A 22,759-nucleotide genomic window follows, 5' to 3' on the forward strand; every position below is an offset into this window, starting at 1 on the left:
TAAAATTGCAGTAAAATTCCTATAAAATGTCTGTGGTCGACCATGAAAGTCTGAGGACCACACAAATGACAGTTGTTCACGTTTAGTTGTTCATAATGAAAGTACATATTTTTAAATTTTCAATAATTTCACAACTTTTTCTTTGAAATGAAAAGTTCTAATCATGGGACTTAATTTTTCTGCTGCTGCTACTTACTTTTTTGGGGGTAAAAGTATGATCCAATCCATTTGAACTGTTCATACGCTCCCTGTGATGATGTCTCTTATTGTCTATTAATGATTATTTGACTATTTAAGTTATCATTTACCTTATCAATTCATTGCAAGTCGAGTACACATTTGCCAGTAATGCATATTTCCACTGTGGTTCTGCTGAGACTTCCATCATTGCGCTGGATTTTGGGCTTTGAAGAGACACAAAAGCCACCAAGTACTCATTTTAGACCTTTACAACTTTACCATTCTTGCTCATCTTAGTCTATTCATTGAATGTAATTTTCACCAGTTTGATTTAAGGCTTGGAAATCAATCCTTTTACATAAATTGAGGCTTTTTCATTATCTCCCTTCTATTGCCGCTTTATCCACCTTATCCGTGTTTACCGTGTCGTCCATTCATCATGCTCAGTCGGTCGCGGAATTTTTCATCCTTTAAATGCCAGCAGAGCACCCCAAAATAACTTCATTCAGGAATAAGCTTTTATGCTTTGTCTATGGAATCCATCCAGAAATGAATGGCTCAAGGGAAAGGTGAAAGCTATGTGCAGCAGGTGGTATCTCAGGTGTGTATGAATGTTGTAAATTTCAAAATACGGCAGTTCCTTCTCCATCCCTTCACTAGTTCAATGGAGAAATCACATTTACAGCTGCATAGCAGCAGTCAAAATCCCAGCTCAATAACAAAAGTTCTTTAACACATTAAATATTTACTCGTCACTGCACATAACTGGCGTATCCAATACATTTATAAGACCAGTCTTCGAGTAATTCTCAACCAAATGAAGTGCAAAGGGGGCTAAAGAAAAAAAACAGCAATTTGCAGTTGTAGTGGGGGTATTACAGAGCATTGTGAACTACTCGCTTGCCTCCTTTGATCGATGTGCTCTACGAGTGGTCTCCCCATTGTAAACTACAGCGTTAGTTGTTTGAATTGCCACATGGACTCTTACTCATCATGACTTAAGCAAAACTGTGGGAAATCGGTGGGTGGGCGTGCAAGCCGAACGGAGCCAGCTCTTAAATAGCATTCTCAATCTTGCACCGTAATGTCCAGTTAGAAATATGTTTTGGATGTGCTCCACTCCAGAGTGCTACGAGGACTACTTTGCTTATGATGTCTTCCTTGCTTAACTTCCATTAATGTTTTTCTTTGTCACTTTTTTAAAAATGTTTCTTTAAAATATTTTTATTTAACCCATTTAACATTGTTGAAAATAGATATATGTTTCAATTAGAATAATTGACAGCGACTGACTACTGGAAACAATCCCAGATCAAGTGGATTAAGAAAGCGACATTTGAGGAAGTGTGTGTATTCATCATTTCATAAGTATGATTCACCAAGATCTGTCTGGCTTAATTCAAAGACTATGAATTACACGATCATTAAACATGCATCTTTAGCAAAGGTTTGTGTTTTTTTAAGTAAACAGTCAGAAAAATGGCTTCAAAATCTGTGAAATTTTAAATCAAACCGACAATAATAGTACCATCATCAGCATGGGATCCAAATATTTCTTGATCATGTACCATGCAATAATGTATTCATTCATTCTTAAGTACTCACCTTGTAAATAAACAATACAATTGATCTCAGTTTAAATGTCATTGTTAAGACACGTCTTCATATTTTAAAAACCTGGCAGGCAACCAGGCTTTAATTTAATTGTAAAATAATTTTGGATTTGGTTGTGTGAATGCTTTGTCACATTCATTTGCAAAAAGAGCAAAATAGGGTTTAGTTGCTTACTTATATTAACTATGGGATTTCAATAATAATTATAATACCTCATCAAGGATCAAATAGTATTATTATTGAATGAATTAGAAAGATTACCCCCATTCAATTGTTCCCAGTGAGTTAATTGTTCATTGTTGTTTCCAGAGAGGATACCCCATAGAGAAAAAGGAACCACCCTTACCTTTCAAAAATGGCACCAGCCGTTGGAGGGCCAGTCGGCTACACCCCTCCAGAGGGCGGCTGGGGATGGATGGTGGTGATCGGGGCTTTCATCTCAATTGGCTTCTCATATGCCTTCCCCAAGTCCATCACTGTTTTCTTCAAGGAAATTGAAGTCATCTTCAATGTGACCAGCAGCCAAGTTTCATGGATCTCCTCCATTATGTTGGCGGTCATGTATGGCGGAGGTAACTGCATGCACAAAAATAACATTTTACCACTGAAATATTTCAAACTTGACTCAAAATTGTCCTTGATGTTTACAAATATGAGTGTATTCAATGAATGTTTGGCTACACCTGTACGTGTCCTAGTTTTGTTTCTTAGTGATGAAAACATGTAGGCAATTGATGTTAACGTTGTGATATTTCTCAAAGGGGGTTTAAAAACATAGGCCCTCTCTCATGTCTTTCTGCACTTTCTTTTATACGGTATACAAAAACTAATTACAAAAACATACAGCTACTTGCTTACCATTAAAGGATAAACATGTTACTACACAAAGTTTTGATACAAATATGGTAATTGAAAACAAACCAAAAAACTTAAGTTGGGTGAATTGCAAATGCCTAAATTACGTAAAAGTGAGTTCGGCTGTTCAAGCCAACAATAGTGCATTTCATGTCAAACTCCCTCACTCATTCCTCATTACATCAGAAGACAGAATGTTCAACATAAATGAATCAAAGCTGCTTATCGTACAGTAGCACATTCCACGAGAAGGCTGTTGACATGGCCAATTAATGCAAACATTCCCATGCAAATAAACAAACTCACGGCAAGTGGCACAACGGGAATCGAACGTTAAAGCCTCTATACGATGCTGTGACGGCCGCTAAGCATTCGCCGCACGTTAACGGTACGAGTTCATTAAGTGACTGTTGCGCACCCTTGTACTCCCTCCATTTTTTATCCATTACCTTCATAATATTCTGCACCGGCTCCTCTCCAACCTTTTTATCCCGGGCAGCTCTCCCTGTGGGGCAGCCAGGAAAGAACTCATTGACAGCGCAGAGATGGCCTGCATTACAATTTAAACACCCTTTGTCTTGCGAGGCACTGGCAAATGAGTTTAGACAACCTCTAAACAAAAACTGTCAGTTTCCATTTAGATGGACTGGGCAGTGGGGGGATTTGGCAAGATGGCCATCTTCCTCATGGGCCCTCTCAAATACAGAGATATGCAGAGACTGTCCATATCTTGACCCATGGGCAAAGGGGTCCTCATTACTTCATTGGATAGTCCTCACATGGTTACGCAGGATTTCTTCCAGGGGTTTATAAGCCTGGTGGGCTGCCAAGATGACCCCGCCAACAGATACAATCAGAAGAGAAAAGCACCTGATCTAGATGAAGCTACTCCAGTATAATTAAGACTTGGGTGACCAACTGTCACAACCAAAGTTAATATTTCTGGTCAGTCAATAAAATACTTTGTAATGAATTAGAATAAATATATGTAGTAATAGATTGATATGTATGTATCAGATTGATATGTATGTATCCAATTTACATTTTATGATAACCTTTTTGAATTATCATATAAATGCCTTTTAAATCCTTTCAAATGGATTTTCAATTATGTATTTAAATGTATTGTATGTCACCCACCCTAAAAAAAACCTCCTTGAAACACTACCCTAATATTGCCCTGCCCACAAACTCACAAAATAAACCCCCCACGCCTGAGCGTCCAATCATCTTTCAAACGTGCTTAGTCAATTTAATGAAATTCCATAAACAAATTACATCTGACAATTTTTCATGCATCTCCCACCCAAATAAGTGATTATTTCATTATAGCTCTCACAGTGTTTCTGACAGATCTTTTTATTAATGGAATGAAAACACATCTACTGCAGTGCACCACTGACAAAAATGATGCACAAGTTGTCGGGAGTTTCCTGAGCCTCAGATGTAGTGCTATGGCTCTCTTGTGGGAAAATAGAGAATTGCATTCTCATCCACACAAAACCAATCCAGTCACCATGTTGTCTATCTTATATCTATTTTTTATCTATTCGTAGGTCCCATCAGCAGCATCCTGGTGAATAAATATGGTAGTCGAACTGTCATGATGCTGGGAGGATGCCTTTCCGGAGTGGGTCTTGTTGCTGCCTCTTTTTGCAACTCTGTCCAAGCACTGTACTTTTGCATCGGTGTAGTAGGAGGTACTGTACTTATAGTATTTCTTTCCACTCAGACTTGCTCACTTCTGCCATCTCGTGTTCTAAAACTTCAACAGGTTGTCCAAATGCTGCAGAGGATATAGGAAAGAGCTCCCATGGCATTGCTAGTTTGCAACATGAATTTGCCATTTATCACTGAAATAGGCAGCGACTGAGTTTATAGCAATATTTGCAACTGTGTTTTAGGATTGGGATTGTCCTTCAACCTAAACCCCGCCCTCACGATGATCGGAAAATACTTCTACAAGAGACGACCCATCGCAAACGGCATCGCCATGGCTGGTAGTCCAGTCTTCCTATCCACGTTGGCGCCACTCAACACTTGGTTCTACGACAAATTTGGCTGGAGAGGAAGTTTCCTGATCCTAGGAGGTCTTCTGCTAAACTGCTGCGTTGCCGGTTCCCTCATGCGGCCCATCGGACCGAAGCCAAAACCGCCAGAGAAGACTGTAGGGAAGAGGAGCTGTTCGCAAATCATGAACAGCTTCATCGACCTGTCGTTGTTCAAGCACCGTGGCTTTTTGCTTTACATTTCGGGAAATATTATCATGTTCTTCGGTCTTTTCGCGCCATTGGTGTTCCTGAGCAACTTTGCAAAAAGCAAAGACATCCCCAAAGAGAAAGCAGCTTTCCTACTATCCGTTCTGGCCTTTGTCGACATGGTCGCTCGGCCCTCCATGGGTATGGTGGCCAACACCAAATGGGTCAGGCCCAGAATCCAGTATTTCTTTGCCGCTTCTGTACTCTATAACGGCGTGTGTCACGTTTTTGCCCCCATGTCTGTCGACTACAAAGGATTTGTTATTTACGCCATGTTCTTTGGTTTTGCTTTCGGTTGGCTGAGCTCTGTATTGTTTGAAACCTTGATGGACCTGGTTGGAGCGCAAAGATTCTCCAGTGCTGTTGGCTTGGTCACCATCATTGAATGTGGCCCAGTCTTGCTGGGGCCGCCTTTGCTAGGTAATCAAATTACTCGGCGACATTTGAGAATTACAGTAAAACTCCAAAAATGAAATGAAATTGCCTGTGTTTTTTTTCTCTTTGCAGGGAAGTTCAAAGATATCTACCATGACTACAAATACACATACCAGGGCTGTGGGATCCTCCTGATTGTCTCCAGTTTCCTCCTCTTCTTGGGCATGGGCCTCAACTACCGCTTGCTGAGGAAAGAGAGAAAAGAGGAGGAGCGCATGGTCAGAGTAGGATGTCATAAACCCTATAGGGACAGTGCAGCCAAAGTGGTTGAGGCCGGGAACACAGATGCTGTTTAAACGTGTTGGTCTCCTTTCAAGTCAATTCGTTTGGTGTCATAGTAAATAAACCTGAAAATATCCTGGCTTATTAAGAGCAAATCCCAGGTTACTCTCCAGTGTTTGTCAACAACAAAAACATTTATATTGTACCGTCACATATAATTAAACGGACAGCATTTGTAATACATCTTTATAGTAATTTTGAAAGAGGGACTGTTATTGTATGTTTGAAAAACACATACAATCAATGATCATAAGGTTCCCTGCCATATAATGCAAAGTATGTTTTATGCGGCAAAGGGCTCAAATTCATTAAGGCAGTGTTTCCCAATAACTTTGATGAGAATGACTATTGTTAGTATAGACGACATGATTCTAAATTTAAAATAAATCAATTGGTGATGTCCCTTGAGATGTTTCAATAAAAAAAAGTGTGCTGCAGCTCAAAAAAGGTTGGGAAACGTTGCATTAAGGAGCGTATGTACTGCACACCTCTATGAAAGAGCTGTCTTATTATGCATGTACCATTATGTTCAGCTAACAAATGTTATTATATTAACACAGATTACTTGCATATATTCTCGTACAGTAAAATACACTATTCACCCAGTTACCTCACACAAGTCATTTATCATGTATTCACAGTTACAAAAGAACTTTGCAACGTCTACCCTGTATAATCTTGCCTCATACAAATAAATACTACAATATTTGTTAAGTGTATCAATGCATCATTTTGCCTCATTATTATTCACTGGTTGAAGGTGGGGCAACAGTAATTCTGCTGCAAATCAGTTATAATAAAATTTTAATAATTATTATTATTAAATTAAAATTACAATTGATTTTAATAAAATTTAAGAAATGCTTATAATAAATACGTGCATAAATTAAATTACACGATTAAAAGAAAAATGTTTTTTGGCAGTGGGTTTGAGATAACGTAACTGACATTTGGAATATTACTAACTACTACTATTTGTGTTGTTGGTCGACAGAGGGAGGCAACGTTGCACAGCATAGTGGTAAGAAACTAAGAAACAGGTTTTGAAAACTAACCCCTGATTGACATTTAATCTGATGTTTTTTTACAATTATTTATACGCCAGAAGAAGGATTTAGTACTAACGTGACCAATGTGTTGATTAATTACAAGGAAATGCCAAGCCTGCAGGTGTACTTAACATACAAACAAAATAACAAACATTTTCGGTAACAAATGAGTTTTACATTGATTGATCCATCTTGTTATTCACTCTATTCCTCAATAATTACTTGTAAGTAGGATCAAGAAGTAATAAGAAGGGTTACCTGCAAGATAAACGTTCTTTTTTGTTTGATTATACACGAGCTAGATATCATCGCCATCTGCGTCCAAACGGCCTCGGTAGTATTACCATAAAAGGGGGTTTCGTCATATCCGAAGGTAAGAACTGAATTTTCCGGCAATTAAAACAATGCATTTGAATATTTTTTTGAATGTGAATATTAACCTGCTTAATTCTAATTTGCCCGTGACGCAATTATATAGCCAGAGTTAAGATTTGAGTGCAAGATGGAGAAAGAAGGGCGCTTCAACTTCAAACTCTTGGTCCCACCAAGGGTGAATAGCAGCCAAGTGTTTGCTGTTAAACCTCAAGAAAATGTTGATAATGGAGCTGAACTGGTAAGTACAAATGGTCGGATATTTTTTTACATTAAAAAAGTGGTATGTATAGCTGGCGTTTACTTGTGTACGTCATGCCCACCTACAGTAGTTTGCTTGTTCCTTAAAAAATAAAATAAAAACATCAACTATAAATATTTTGATTTATTGTTGACTTATCAATTTGGTCTGATGAAGTGTAGTGAATATTTATTTATCTATGTTTTGACACTTCAAAATTGATGTGTAAACTTTTTGCATGCACTACTTCAACTGCAATTTCCCTTTAGGGTCCAAGTAAATATTTTCTTAAAGACCAAAACATGACTTCCACCTTCAACAAAAATGTTGTAAATCCAACTAATTCAACCGCACAAGGTAAAGTCAACTCAGAAATGCACTGATAAAGATGGCCTGCACAAAACTTGAAAATATGAATACATTATTTTTTTCATCATCAAAAGATTGCTTCAAGATTACAGTACCATCAACAGACAAAGAGGAGGTAACATAAATAGTAAACAGGTTGCTAAATGTAATAAGTACAAATATGAATTACTTGCTGCAATCATTAATGCTCCATAGAGAGACAGTACTCCTGGTCAGCTTTGTTCTAAGATGTTTGAGGAGGTGGAAAAAATCAAATGCTGGAAAGTTAAAGTGGCATGTGATGCTGCGCAAAGCGAGAGAAAACTTCAGGAGAACAAAAGAATAATCGAGACTCAACGTAAAGCCATTCAGGATTTGCAGGTGCATACCTTTTCCGCAGCCAAATACTGTGAATATATTATTGTCATTTTATACACTATGTACAATTTTAACAGTTTCAAAATGAAAGTCTCAGCGTCAAACTCGATGAACAGTCGAGTGAAAATGAAGATTTAAGGAACAAGTATGTTCATTCTTTTCACATTATCATCAGCCTCCTCATCATTTACACTTTCTTTATACTGTATATTTATGGTCTAATAAATGTTTTTTTTTTCCAGAGACAATGCAACCCGCAACTTGTGTAATTTGCTGAAAGAAACATTTGATCGGGCAGCAAACAAAATGCAGTTATGTGAGTGTGTTCAGAACTTCTCTCAGTCTCATTGTAGTACCGTAAATTGACATTTTTATGTTTTGTAGTTGAATCTGAAAGAGAGGAGATGCATAAACTTACATTGGAAAATGGTGTCAATGTTGAGGTAAAATATATTTCTATATTTATTGAATAAATGGTAAGAAGCAGTCAGTTAATGAATAATGTGTTTTATGTTCACAGAAAATGATTGGAGCATTTGAACAGCTACAGGGTCAAGCTCAGGCCAATCAGAGGGAGATGGAAACAGGTTTGGTCTTTCACACTTTTTCTTAATTTCAGTTTTACTTCATGTCCCTTTATATTCATTTTTCATACATAGCCAAGGAAGGTTTACAGAAAATGGAAGAGCTTAAGGAAAAATATGAGCAAGAATATTCCTGTCATGAGAAAGAGGTCAGTGTGTAAAAGACAAATGTATCTGCATTTGTAAAACACTGCTTGCTGGATTCTTTAGGTGGCTACACTTCAAGCTGAAATTGTGAACAAAGAAGGAGAACTGCAAAAAGTCCTGTGTGACCTCCAATATACCCAGAATCAATGCACACTCATTCAAGAGGCTAAGGGTAAAAAGAGCCAGTTAAATAAGTGCCACAATTAAAATGTGAAATTACCTGCCTAATTTACTGCCTACTTATGTTTCTACGTTGGATTCTTTTCTAGCTAAACAATGTGAGGACCTGAATTGTTTGAAATTGGAGCAAGAGACTCTGCTGGAAAAATTGCACTCAGCAGAGCAGCGCTATAAACAAAGCGAGGTGAGTTCTATTACCGTACAGTCCATGTCTGATTGATCTGCATAGCTGCTCGGCACGATAACTCTCAAGTGCCCCTTAAACGTGGCAAAGCTATGGGTTGTTTGCTCCGGCTTAAACATGCTTCCTCCCTCAAAGATGAGTTTGGAAGCCGTGGTTGCTGAGCTTAGACAGAGCAAAGAAGAGCACACACAGATCCTCACGAGCAAAGATTTAAGCTTGCAGGAGGTTCTCCGTGTTAAAAATGAACAAGCCGAGAAGCTCGAACAAGTTCAGACGACCCTTGTGGAGCTGAAGGATTCGTTAGCTCTTGAGGAACAAAGGTACACAATCTTTGCAATGCTCCAAAAGTCTGCATTGTGATTCCTCTGGTCATTTCAGTACTGAAATTAATCTTTAAGGTTTAAGACGTGTGAGGAAAAACTGAAGGAGCAAAACCAAGAACTCGAAAAGACAAACAAACTCTTACGTGAGTCTTAGTTGTTCGAATGTTGTCCAAAAATTTGCCATTGTAACTTTGTTTTTCCTCACGCAGGAGAAATTGAAGAGCAAGGTTCGAGAAAAGATGAGCAAATCACAGTCCTTCTGAGTGATTTGGTGACATAGCCTTATTTTTAATTAACTATTATTTGTTGTGTCAGTTTAAAATAATACGTTTGCACTTTGTGTCTCTTAGGAAAAAAACATCAATTCATCAGAACTTTTTAAAGCGGAAGTTGATGTACTTGAGGTCATGGTGAAAGATCTTCAAGTGGATCTTTCAGCAAAAACTCTACAAGCCCAGCAAGCCACGGTAATACACATCGTCTATCTCAGATTACTTATATATTTTTGTATGCCACCACTGACCAATTCACATTTGCTAATGGACTAGGTTCAAGCAGAGATTACACGCGGAGACAACGAAAAGCTCCAGGAGGCTGCTGAAAAGGCAGAAGAGAGTTTCAAGGAGAAGCAATGCATCGCTGAGGTTTTTGTATCACCTGAAGGAATTTTAAAGCCGACACAATGTAACAATTGTACTACTCAACCATCTGCATTTTTGTGTTCTTTCACAGAGCAAATTATTCGATCTGGAGGAAAAGTTATTCAATGAAATGAAGAAAACAGAAGAATACACCTCTGAGATAGTGCAACTCAAGACAGAACTTGCACTGAATCAGTAAGTTTCCCGACAAACTCTTCTTTGGCAACTCATGTGGATACATTACATTAAAAACATACATAATAACATTTTTAATATGACCCTAGTGAGGATAAAGTGGTTCAGAAAATGAGATGAGATGAGACACTAGTTGTATTGTGAATAACCAGTATTGTGTACTCTGCTTCCCAGAGCCAAGTATGAAGAGCTGCTGTCTAAATGTATTCAGAGTGAATGTGAGAAGCAGTCATTTGAGCAGAAGTTTGAGAGCAAGTCTTCTAAAATGGAAGCTGTCAAAGAAAATTTGAAGGTTTGAGTGTTGCCCCATGTTTGGTTGTGAAATGTTCGTTTGCAAATTGTGTCTATCAATCAGTACAACATCATTAATTTGACTGGCAGGTAAGTGAGGAGAAGGTCATGGTGCTCTCCGGGGAAATTGAGGCTTTGACGGAGGAAAACCAACGTTTAAGGTCAGTCGGCAGTAAAGACATTAAGTAGATGAGATTTTTTAAGATCTCTGCAATGTGGAGTCCCCCGCGGTGAAAAACGCTGTAATTTCTGAATTTGGTCCTTGAATATAGCTCAAATGTTGTGAATTTTATAGGGTGGATGTCTGTGCCATGCAAAGCCTAACTCAAGATCAGTGTCAAGAGATTCAGAAGTTGCAAAAGAAAATGGAAGATAACGTAGGCACATCGGCTAAAGCTCAGTAGGTATTTTTTCTTTAATAATCTTAACGTGCCTGCCACTTTGTGCAGTTTGGGGATTTGAAAAAGAAGGTCAAACAAGCAGAACGGCAGCTCAAAGTCTCAGAAGCAAAGGTGAAGTTTGCTATTATTAATGTTGTCACTTTATGACGACTAATAAACCGTTGTTTGTCTTTCAGTGCTCTTTCGTCAAGAACAAAATTGGATCCTATCGTAAAGCAGGCGAATACCAGAAGGAGGTTTGACAATAAGGTGTTAGATCAGCCAATGTGTTTCTGCACTGTTTAACTTTTCATGTGTATTTCAGGTTGAAAAACTTAAGACCCTAATGGAAAAAGAGCTTAGGAAAACAAATCAGCTTGAGGAAAAGGTTGTTATGGTCCTATTTTTTGTCATAGGTAGTAATCACTTTTGGAAAATGTTTTCAATGCCCATTTGGATGTCTTCAGATGAGCAGTTTGAATGAAGAGTCCCAAAATATGAAAATGAAGCATGATGAAGAAATACAGAAGCTGCATAAAGAGTTCCAAGATAAATCTTCACTAGCAGACGAGCTTGCTAATGAGGTTACATTTACAACAAAGACTTGTGGGGGATTTTCAATGTTAAAGTAACAGAATGACTGTTTTGCCCACAGATAAAAGAGTTGCGACTGACAACCGCCGAAGCTGTGAGGAGCAAAGAGGATGCAGAACTCAAGTGTGAACACAAAATGGCAGATGTGGTTGCACTGATGGAGAAACACAAAGTAAGCGTTTCTTCGCAGAGTGAATCTCTTGCATATTATAACTTCATCCACAGTGTGCATTCTGAGGCCTGTTATGTCACAATACTGCGCGGAGGTCTGTCTCAATCCATTAAAGCTTGGAGTATGAGGCTCTGACACACTTATAATGGGCCCTCCTCGCCGATTTTAGCTGATTTTGGAGGACAGAACCTGAATTGCCACACAGGTAATGACTGCATTATCTATTTTGTCTTTCCTAGAGCCAATATGACCTTGTGGTCAAGGAAAAGGATGCAGAGGTTGAAGAAAGGAAGAAAAGTGAAATAGAGGCTCTCAACAGCAGGACGTCACTGGTACAGACGATTTAAAACCATTTCAGATAAGAATCTAGCCTAAAAGCTATCACATCTAAAGATTTATGGTTGAAAATATCTTAAATAGGAGCTTGAGCTAACCAACCTTCAGGCAGAAAACAAGCTAATGGAGCAGCAACATTTGACTGAAAAGGTATTGAAATATACTTGTATTTTTCTTTTGGAGTAGTTAGTTGCTATTAACTATTATGTATTTTGCTATCAGGAGAACTTTCAGAGGGAGTTAAATGACGCAAAGAAGGAACTGACATCATTTAAATCAACTCAGCTATCCCAAGAAAGGAACAAAACGGTACAGAGTGCATTGATATGACAAACACAGCAGCTGCTATCAGCTAATCAGTTCTATTCATGTACCTCAAGGCAAATGCCATGAACACATATGAAAAAGGGAGTTCTTCAAAAACAAGCATGTTTGACTTTGGTAACGCCAAGGTCTGTAGAAGGCTACTGCATTAATGGAAAAACCTCAATTGGGCAGTTATTTTTATTTTATGTTGGTATCCAATTTAACAAATATCTTCTGTACTGTCAGGATACCTTTCAGAAGGAGTTAAGTGAAATGAAAAAGGAATTGTCATCACTTAAAACATCTTGGTCTTCCCAAGACGCCAACAAAGTACAGTCATGGAACAAATACACATGCAGTCATACCTTCATAAATGTCCTTTTCATATAACTGATTGTGTCATGTACATTATAGGATAATGCCATCAACGCGATGAATAAAGAGAGACAAACAAGTACACCGAAATCCATGGCTGCAAAGATGAGCGTGTTTGACTTTGTCAAGGTCTGTAGAAGCCTGATGTATTCATATACTGTCACCATAACATGTAACATTTGGAACATCATACATGTTAGGAATTAGAATTTGAATCTTCAAACATATCCAGTCAAAGAACACAGAAGAACAAGGTAGAACCCCGGTTCGTCTTTTTCACATGAAACGTGAATTAATGAACTTTAAATTCAAGCTCAAGGATTTGCGTCTTGAAGACTTTTCTGCACCGGCAACGAGGTCAAGGCGGGCTGGAAACACAGACAAAATAAAAGTAATTGAGCAGTTCAACTGTCAGGTGGCATTCTTCAAAGTGCTAATGTATATGTACTGCTTTATAGACCTACAGAATGAAGACACCACCTGTTTCCAAACAGCTGGATAGCTGGGGAAAAAAAGCCATAGAGCTGGAACCCACATCTGACAGCTCTGACCTCAACAATGTTTCGGTGAAAATATTTGTATTTGTAACTCGATAACAGGGCTAAGCCATAATTAAGCATTGTTAATGTTGTTTTCACAGAATTTTGATACCATGTTAGCAAGTCATTGCTCTGGTCAACCCTATAGCAGCACTTCCCGATTCAAAAAGGTAACATAAATATTTTACATGTTTAAAAGTTGTTTTTGTTTATAAACTCTGAAATCTCTTTTTTTTCACCCACCTGCAGAACCCCACATCTGCTAAGCCTGCAAACTCAAAGTCTGCGGCCCTCAAGAGGATTCGTGATGCTGGATGGACCGCTGCTGTTGACTCTGACAAAAAGAGGAAGAACACTCATGATATCTTTTCATAAGTTTGTTGGGGGACAACATTACACACTTTTCTGTTCCAACTTTACTGGGCATACATATCTTTGGTGGGAATGGGTAAATAACAGTGGTGTTGTAAAAAAAAAGTGGTGAGTTGGGTGTATTATTGTCATACGCATCGGAGTAAAACAAATATAGTTATTTTGTAGAATGCTGCAGTAGTAGTAGAGATTTGTGTTGTAATAGTCGTTATAGTTTTATTGTGTAGCCACTGTTTGCTGTTGTGGTCATAGTTTAGTATTTGGGGATTTATGCTGTAGTAGAAGTTTGCTATTCTAGTCTACTCACAGTATTTCATTAGTCAATGTTGAAGTAGTATCAATAGTAGTATGCAAAGACTGTATTAGATATTCACAATAGGGTGTTTTACTAGGCTTTTTCCTGTTGTTTATTATCTGAATGGATTCAGTGTTCGGAAAATAAAATAAACAAGACAATGTCTGTAATTGTTTGAGTAATAAAAGGTGAACTCCCAACTTTGTAAGCAAGTTCAAGTTGGAAATCTGAAGTATAAAAGGGTTGTATGGTACTTAACCTGAAAAGCTGACACAGAATGAATAAGGTTCCCAAGACAAATGATGCTAAATATAAAATATTTATTTGATGAGCATTTGAATTTGTTGAGAAAAAAAGCACACATTCTGTGAAAAAAAAATAGCTGATCAAATACAAACAAATCCTGTGCATTGACCAAATACTAGTTCACTTGTTCAAATGTTGACCAGCAGCAATTACAGTCTAATCACATAAATAAAATTGTTTTTTGTCGTCAATAAAAACTAGGACAACAACTGCATTTGTCATAAGATACATCACGCGGTGGATTGGTATGTTGCAAGTAAATACTTGTAATGTGCATCTCTGACAACAATGAAGCAATGGAGAACACAGCACTAGTCCTTTCCTTTTGAATTCATCACACAAATCATAAAAGTAGCTGTTAGATCAAGTGCAAGAACTATTTACATTTGAGGGGAAAAAAATATTTTATTCCTAAAGCTTGGTCGCTTCAAGAATACTGCCTTCACTGTGTACAAATTGTGAATTGTCCACACCCATTTTCAAGTCTGATGCAGACTTTATGGTCTTCAAGTCCTGTCATGAAAGAAGAATGTAGAATAAAACCGTAAATTGAATTTGCTTTTTCAGTCATGGAAACAAACAAAAGGCCTACCTCTGATTTACTACTCCTGCTGAAACACACCAAATTATATTTCCTCACAAATAATTCGGGCCTCAGTTTGGTTTGCCTGCAGCCACCTGCAGTAAATCATCATTTTTGCATCTAGTGTTTACAAGGTCTCAAGCACCATGTCATAGTGGAGGTGGATGGGTGGTCCTCACCTGTCATCATGCTCACCAAGAGGCCGATCACAATGGTCATCATTGTACCCAAGAAAGAGATGTAAAGGTAGGACAAAGAGTACCATGTGTCTGCTAATGGAGGCCTAACACTGACATATAAACAGGAGATATTTATTATTCATATACAGTTCTATGTATGATAGTGGAAAGTAAATGAGAAGCTGATTGAAAAACTTTGTTTGGATTGACAACAGTCACAGCAAAATGTGTGGTTCTGTTCATACTAGTGAACTGAGGTTCCATTTTATTGCTCCTTTTTTTGTTTTTTTTTTACTTCAATGACACTTATTGCTGATTTATGTCTCAATCCATTGCTCACAGTAGTCACCAGAGATAATTGACAAGAATGACACAAAAGTGGCGTAAACTTAAGATAATGGACCTAGAGTAAGATACGCCAAGATGATTACAGTCGCCAATAGTTTTGTTTTGTTTTTTCCATGATAAACATGTATTCTTTTTTTATCAAAAAAAACACACCAAGTGACCTATTTAGTTACAAGTACTATTTGATTCTGGCAGCTCCTATTTTTTTGGACCTAATTGACATTGAAAAGAACACATGGTGCTATTGACTTACTTGGGTTTTGTGACAGGAGTACTCCATGGAGTTGCTGTGGTCATGTTGTATTGCAGTGTGCTGTTACAACCCGCAATGCTCACTGGCAGAGGGTTACTCTTTGATGGTGACGGCGGATAGATCTGACCTCCGATCCCCACCCACAATGTCAACACTAAGCTGAGAAGCATTCCCACGAGGCCTCCCTGCAATGTCAACAAGAAGCCAGTGAAATAATACGTGCTGCTGTGCCAACAGTTGAGATAGCAGGTGTGTATCAGTTCATGTTTTTGCACCACTCACAGTCGAGTTGGCTGTGCGGAAAAACATGCCCAATAGATAAAGCCCCAGGAGTGGCCCACTCAGCATACCGAATATGGACAGTGCTGCCTGTACACATAATGCTATCAGGACACTGTTCAGTTCACAGGTGCTTGAGATCAAAATCATGGTTTACCTGCAGAACACTTCCCAACTGTGAAGCCACTCCAGCCATGCCAATGCACAGAGCACCAAAGACCACACCTGATTAACAGATTCAAACAGAGACGTTTTTATTTTTAGGTTTCGTGATCAAATGGATGCTCTGCGAAATGATGGCAGGCCAGCATTTCAAAGGGTTAAGACATTGACTTAGATAAGAGGCATTCAAATCGGTGCAAAGGATGACGCAGAGGTTGGTTTTTATCCAACCAATCCAGCACAGGTAGTTTAACCAGTGAGTTTTCCACTGAAAGAAACAACTAGTACAGTAATGCCTCGATTATCAAGACTTCACTTATCGCAAATTCTTTTTTTTTGCTCCTTTTTTTCTCATCTCATCTCATTTTCTGAACCACTTTATCCTCATTAGGATTGCCGGGGTGCTGGAGCCTATCCCGACTGACAAAATTTTAGTGCTGAATTTTTTTTAAGTTCATAAAAATGTGAAAATCAACGTTGAATACATTTTATTGTCACTTACTGAGACCCATGTTCATCCAAGTAGTCTGCTTCATTGTAAGGTTTTTGAATGCGGGACGAATGAAGTCTTCCACAGTTACGGCGACAAGGGCATTAATGCTGGACGACACTGTGCTAGAAAACAACACATGGTACACACACATCAAGTAATTAGAACAATGTAATAGTTTTAAAGTTAAATACTAGCTTTTGCCCTGCAGGCACACCCCTACATATTTTGATAAATGCTGTAATTAAACTTTATTAATTACAACAGATGCCAGCTAACATTGACACACCTGTATAACATTTTTTCCCCTCACCTGAGTGTCCCACTGTAGGCGGCAGCCACAAACAAACCAGGAATTCCAGGGTAGGTGCCCAAGATGTCCATGACGAGGTAGGGAAGCAACTGTTGTTGTTTTTTTACCAAGACTTTATTATATCATTGAAGAAATAAATGTGCAATTGCCTGTTTTTGAAGTTCCCTTTACCTGGTCAGTGGAACGCACATCACCGTTACTGAAGGGGTCACAGTTTTTGTAAATAGAGAACATGGTGAGACCAGAAAACATGGCCAGGCTCAGAGTCACGCACAGGCCCACCATGTTCAAATACAAAGCCCTGAGCCAGAAACAAGAGAGATGCTGTCAGGTTATGAAGAAGTTACATGAAATGAATTCAGTAAAATATGTAGCATGCAGGAGAGCGCTCACGTCTTGGCATGGCAAAGTGTTTTGCACGATATGTAGCGCTGCACCTGGGACTGGTTGATGGAATAGATTGACATCCAGGTCACGCTACCACCTAGAAGGATGCTCCAGAATGTGTGACGCTTCAGTGGGTCCGGATCAAAGCTGTCCAAAAAAAAAAACATGGCTTATGTGGGGAAATCCTTTGAATACAAAGTTGGTCCTCAGTTACGAGCTTCATTATTTGCAGAGCAACCTAGTAGTAGTAAACCTATTTTGGGATTCTTGAGTCGTTAACACATCTTCCCAAGAATGATATTCAACCCGCCTTTCCTTACTCAAATGCCTCAAGGCGCCCCCCTTCCTCGGCATCTTCCCAGATCTTGCTGAGGCCTCCCTGAAGCACGGCCCCTCTCGCTATAACGGCGACGAAACCCGCCAGCATGATCACCATCTGCAGTACGTCGGTCCAGATGACCGCTTTCAGGCCTCCCTGAAGATGACACACGTGTCAGCTCACTCAAGCAGATGATCAAATTGAAGCTTGGAGATATTTAGGGTGGCAGTAAAAAATGTCACAAACAGGTGCGGGTGATTTACCAACCAAAGTGCAGTAGATAATGCAAACTATCCCCGTAGCTACCAGCACGCCCCATAGATCCATTCCAGTGACTGTTCAAAAAGGCACATTGGGCATCAATCACTGTCAACGGCACTGCAACATGAACGTCATTTGGACCTAATGAAATTGTATTCTTGGGCTACTTACTCTGATTCAAAGCTAGAGCCGGAGCGTAGATGACCAAGCCAGTGTACAGCACCTGTTATGAGAGCTTGCCATTAGTTGATTTGACTGGGGGGAAAAATGAGCTTGTTCATATTCATCAATGGAAAGGTTCCATTTTCCACAAAACAGCCAGGTGGGTTTTTTTCTTATGCTAAGTGTACAAAACAGTTTCAGTCTATTACCAACCGTCTGTGTAGTGTACATGAATGTCCCCAGTATGCGAATGAGCCGGTTGAAACGCATCTCCAGGTACTAAAATTGAAAAGGGAACAAATCACTTGTTTTGTATTTACTTGATGTTAAATACAGTAATCCCTCGAATATTGCGGCTTCGGAGATTTTTATTTTTAAATAGGGGTGACCCTACTTCGCAGTTTTTTGTTTATTACGGCCATGTTTGGTCTTAATTAACCGTGATATTCGAGGGATTACTGTACCCAGTCAATTATTTTCGAATAAACCACGAAATATGAAGATCAAGGTAGCAGCTTTGCTAAATATTGCATACAATAGGTACTATTTGTAGTTTATTTTCCATTGATAGTTGCGTTATATACATTGTACTTTTTTGTCTTACTTCATAGGCACTCGTTATCTCCAGCCGGTAGAAAAGAGGCACAAAGATCTCAGCACTGATGGTAGACATAATGACATAGGAGATGGCAAATATCCAGAAAGACGATCCGTAAAGGTATGCCTCGGCCGGCGTGCCAATCATGGTGACCCCAGACATGAAGCTGGCCGTCAGTGACATGGCCACAGGGACGGCCGTCATCTGCCGCCCGCCTAAAAAGAACTCGGCGCTACTCTTCTGCCCGCGTCCTCGGAAGGCCTGGTAGAGGCCAACGCCGGCGGCGCCCACAATTGAACCCGTGAACACTACATAGTCCCACACGGAGAAGGTGGCCACAGGGCCACCTGTGCCTACCATGGCGAGTTCACGTTCTGAGTCTTGAAGTTGAGTAGTAGATCTCAAACTAGTCAACAATATGTTCCCAAAAAGTAGTCGTAAGGCAAAACAAAACAAAAATCCGACGTACTGTGGAGTCACCAGCACTGATTCCCACTGACAGTCTTCCGCCTCACTATCTGCTTAAGCCTATCTAAGCATACAAGACCATAAAGACATATTTCCTTTTGTCAATCATCTATCGAGGACAGCACAGGGCTTTGCCTTGCTTTCATTCTTAAAAAAAAACAACAGATTTGGTAGTGATCTGCTCATGTTGTTTAGATGTCACACAATGCATACTACCATCGGTTGACTATGAGTTGCTCATAAAAATGATCACAGCAGGCATTGTTAGTTGTTTGTTAGTTTTAATCCTCAAATTGTGCACAAACCATTTACTCTTACTTTTTAAGATAATAGAACTTTTGTTTTCCAACAGAAAAGTACAATTTATTGTATAGTGTTTACGGATAATGGCTTTTTCTGGGTGATTTCATTCAGGTTTCAATAAGTGCAACACGTTTCGGTAAATGCTTAACGTTATTGTCCACTTGTTCGCGTTAATGTTTGCTAACTGACCGTTTAAGAGTGCTTCAAGGCCTCTAACGGGTGGAATTAAGGAATTCACGAGATATATTAATATAAAATATATAAAGCCGTGGGTCTTCATGGGTTAATATGATCATGAAAATGAAAATTTGGCAGAAGAAGTAAATGCTGAGTTTAATCGTGATTCATGGAGACGATCTCATGTCATTCAATGTGATTTAAAACTAACTTAGCCCATCATTAGATATCATTTAGGCTGAATAATGAAATACGCGATTAATCATGACAATGCCGTGCGATTAATCACGATTAAACACTTCAATCGGTCCCCGGTCTTAGAAGAGAGGCAGAATAATGAAACACAGGGGAAATAATTCATAAGACCCTCATGCTATTATTCATGATTCAAATTATTTTTATTCCCACCACTCAAAGAGAAATTAAATTAAACATTTTGCCTGCTGTGAAACCATTCATTAACTTGCTAGCTTGTTTAAATATCATAAAAGGATAAGAATATGTAATAATAATAATACTTATAATAATAATAGTAATAATAATAATGGATAATGACATTTTTTTAAGTTTGATAAGGTAATCCAAACCACATGACCTTATTTTCCTCAGACAATCATTCAACGAAAGGCTGGATAAGGACATTCCTGTATCTTTGGTTTATGGAGTACAGGAAGCTTTTTTATCATGTTTATTATGTTTTGTTGACCTTTTTATGTTCTAGAGACTAGATAGCACGTTTCAGATTACATTAGGTTTATGGTTGGTCGTAATGCAAGTTTACTCAGTACAAGTTTTCATTAAATTAAAAAAAAGGCTAGAAGATAATTCATCATGGTTCATGTTTACACAAATGAGAGGAAGATTAGGACATTTTAGGCAAACATAGTGAATCCTAAGAAATAAGCATTAAACATTTGGAGATGGTTTAGACTGTATATTAACCTTAAATTATAATTCATTCATGTCATCAACATAATGGCCTGATTTCGCTACAGATTGTAGATAAAAATCTGACCAGACGACAGACAATTCATTATGTATTGTGCATTGAGTATTTAAACTGTAAGACGCAGCAACTTTGGGCTACTCTCAAACAGGTAACACTAAAGAGAGCACATGAGCTTAAAATTTCTTTCTTTGCTCGGTGCCATCTTGACTCCAATTCCAGCTGACATGAAAACTGCCATGCTGGCCTGCTGTCTCTTCTTGCTCTTCTGCCGTCCTGCGGCACCGATGTGCTTGGCCACCGATTACACCTTGTACGTGGAGAAGCCGGAGTGTGACTATTGCGTAGCCATCAACACCACCATCTGCATGGGATATTGCTATTCCAGGGTGCGTACTGTACACACTCCAAATTAACAAATGGTAATCAGTATTCGTTGATTTGAAGGTTGGTCATTGTGTTAATAGTTTATTTCCTATTCTGTGGGCATTTTCAGGTCTCCTTGTTAAGTCAATGGTTGCCATTGGTGCCATTGGCAAGGAAACATGATGGCTAAATCCCAACTGAAATTCATATGATATCATTTTTTATCAAATTTTGGTGGTATATTTTTGGCAAAAACTGAATATAGTCTTGGGTTAACTATGTGTGTTTTTTTAAATGAGTGGATGTAAAAATATGGGACTTCATGAATTTTGATTTTTTTTCTTCTTTTTGGGGGGAATATTAGTGACAGTCGAAAGGTTCGGTGAGTTCTATTTTTTTTGTGGGGCAAATGTTTTATTTTATGCTTGGATCCTTTGACTTCAGTCAAAACATTTGGACAATAACTTAAATATTGGCTCTGCTTGTGTATATGCCCATCAGGACAGTAACATAAGAAAGTCGTTCGGCTCGCGCTTCCTGATCCAGGCAGGCTGCACCTACGATAAAGTGGAGTACCGCACGACCCAGCTGCCCGGATGTCCCCGAGCGGCTAGTGCTGCTTTCACCTACCCGGTGGCCCTCAGCTGCCACTGCGGAGCCTGTCGGACTGACACCAACGAATGTGCCCACCGGGCAGGCATGGGCGGCACTGGGTGCACCAAACCGGTTAGACATATGTACCTTTACCCTGAAGACTACCTGTTATTATTCTGAATCGATCATCATCTTGTTTGCTATCATATACTGTCTGGTGGCATGTGAGCCTTAAGCGCATCCGGGTCTCTGACCTCATTCATTCTTATTGTACACAAATGGGCTTGTTTTACTTCCAGGCTGATTATAAACACTCGATTAAAGCCTCTAAATAGCCTCCTTACTAAGCCGCACTTGACTTAATCACATCCGGTCTTGCTCTGTGTTTACTACTTAGTACACTTAGTTGCAAAAAAAATAACATTCCCAGAAGTCGCATAAGATTGAGAGGCACGTGAACCTGAGTCATTGTAATAGATCAAAGGTAGGCGGTGGCTGTCAAAATATCGAGTTTTACACAATACAATAAATAGTCACGATCTTAAAGAAAAGCTACTGCCTCCGCAAAAAACTTTCCATGCAAGATGGTTACATGCTATGCATTACTCCTCTCATCCCTACAGAGCTTACGGGTTGACAGCTGTTGCGTATTAATAGCCGCATGATGCAGGTCACCATGTGATAGATGACATCGCACCCACATCATGTCGTGTCCACCCTGTTCTCTTTGCGACCCTTTTTGTCCCAGGCACTTGTAACAAGGTCCCATGAATCCAAGCAAAAGCGATGACACAAAAAGGATAGATTATCAGACTACAGGTGATGACCCATTCATAAAAAGGTGACCATTGTTGGCCACGCTTTTGTAAACTACTAAACTGTTGGGAAATTCTACTCTAAAATGTTATTATAGTGTATTATTACTGCTGGTATCCACCTACTGACATGGGCCTGAACTTTGATGCATAATTACATACCACTGCATTTCCAACCTTTTCTGTTGGAACATGTCAGGAATTTTACAGCATTTGTGAAGGGAAAGAAACCAGTTTTGCCACTTATTTTCTTGCCAAATCCTTGGAAAAAAACTAACTCAACAGCTTACTGCATTCTGCTATTTTTTTGCACATGAATGGCCTTGCCCGAGTTTTACATGTGAAATGCCAAAAATGTCAAGTACATTTCGAAGGCTACAATAAAACGAAAGTCCTGACACAAATTGCAAAGTTTATTGGGTCAAAAGTTACCACTACTGGTCTAAATACGTGTCTTTTTGTGCTTTTTAAACCTGATATGCAAGTTTTCTAACATTGAACAATGACCTATTCATTTTGAAGCC

The 22,759-nt window shown here is 38.9% G+C and overlaps 5 protein-coding genes across 5 annotated transcripts in view; 3 read left to right on the plus strand and 2 right to left on the minus strand.

The window, feature by feature from the left end:
• ppm1j (protein phosphatase, Mg2+/Mn2+ dependent, 1J) overlaps positions 1-7,012 on the minus strand; it is a 148,079-nt gene extending 141,067 nt beyond the window's left edge. Inside the window, exons 1-3 of the mRNA XM_077726762.1 lie at positions 6,932-7,012; positions 5,456-5,527; positions 2,141-2,370 (exon numbers count right to left, since the gene is read on the minus strand). The gene's annotated coding sequence lies outside the window, so the exon portion shown is untranslated. The remainder of the gene's footprint in view (positions 1-2,140; positions 2,371-5,455; positions 5,528-6,931) is intronic.
• On the plus strand, positions 2,150-5,760 carry slc16a1a (solute carrier family 16 member 1a). Its single transcript, XM_077726763.1, has 4 exons — positions 2,150-2,366; positions 4,206-4,349; positions 4,554-5,327; positions 5,415-5,760. The coding sequence occupies exons 1-4, from the start codon at positions 2,150-2,152 to the stop codon at positions 5,636-5,638; spliced, it is 1,359 nt and encodes a 452-aa protein (XP_077582889.1). The 3' UTR covers positions 5,639-5,760.
• sycp1 (synaptonemal complex protein 1) lies at positions 6,540-14,088 on the plus strand. The gene is made up of 38 exons (XM_077725569.1): positions 6,540-6,645; positions 6,976-7,046; positions 7,152-7,286; positions 7,556-7,643; positions 7,730-7,770; positions 7,851-8,015; positions 8,090-8,157; positions 8,255-8,328; positions 8,397-8,455; positions 8,533-8,599; positions 8,672-8,745; positions 8,807-8,915; positions 9,013-9,107; positions 9,243-9,427; positions 9,506-9,573; positions 9,640-9,701; positions 9,781-9,897; positions 9,979-10,074; positions 10,163-10,266; positions 10,441-10,558; positions 10,648-10,718; positions 10,853-10,934; positions 11,007-11,069; positions 11,135-11,194; positions 11,263-11,325; positions 11,405-11,521; positions 11,593-11,703; positions 11,943-12,035; positions 12,124-12,189; positions 12,262-12,348; positions 12,420-12,491; positions 12,592-12,675; positions 12,760-12,849; positions 12,921-12,974; positions 13,034-13,111; positions 13,179-13,286; positions 13,361-13,429; positions 13,509-14,088. The coding sequence occupies exons 3-38, from the start codon at positions 7,176-7,178 to the stop codon at positions 13,632-13,634; spliced, it is 3,195 nt and encodes a 1,064-aa protein (XP_077581695.1). The 5' UTR covers positions 6,540-6,645; positions 6,976-7,046; positions 7,152-7,175; the 3' UTR covers positions 13,635-14,088.
• Positions 14,089-14,236: 148 nt separating this feature from the next.
• Positions 14,237-19,064, minus strand: slc5a8l (solute carrier family 5 member 8, like). Its single transcript, XM_077726761.1, has 15 exons — positions 18,573-19,064; positions 18,182-18,247; positions 17,978-18,029; positions 17,813-17,880; positions 17,547-17,701; positions 17,233-17,373; positions 17,011-17,140; positions 16,840-16,928; positions 16,539-16,651; positions 16,032-16,099; positions 15,878-15,964; positions 15,596-15,780; positions 14,995-15,104; positions 14,825-14,910; positions 14,237-14,745 (listed from the first exon to the last, which is right to left on the minus strand). Exons 1-15 carry the CDS (start codon positions 18,924-18,926, stop codon positions 14,644-14,646), a joined length of 1,806 nt encoding a protein of 601 aa, XP_077582887.1. The 5' UTR covers positions 18,927-19,064; the 3' UTR covers positions 14,237-14,643.
• Positions 19,065-20,615: 1,551 nt separating this feature from the next.
• On the plus strand, positions 20,616-22,639 carry tshba (thyroid stimulating hormone subunit beta a). The gene is made up of 2 exons (XM_077726319.1): positions 20,616-20,849; positions 21,328-22,639. The coding sequence occupies exons 1-2, from the start codon at positions 20,631-20,633 to the stop codon at positions 21,598-21,600; spliced, it is 492 nt and encodes a 163-aa protein (XP_077582445.1). The 5' UTR covers positions 20,616-20,630; the 3' UTR covers positions 21,601-22,639.
• The last annotated feature ends 120 nt before the right edge of the window (positions 22,640-22,759 follow it).

The sequence above is a fragment of the Stigmatopora nigra genome, chromosome 10, assembly GCF_051989575.1.
Source record: "Stigmatopora nigra isolate UIUO_SnigA chromosome 10, RoL_Snig_1.1, whole genome shotgun sequence".
NCBI lineage: Eukaryota > Metazoa > Chordata > Actinopteri > Syngnathiformes > Syngnathidae > Stigmatopora > Stigmatopora nigra.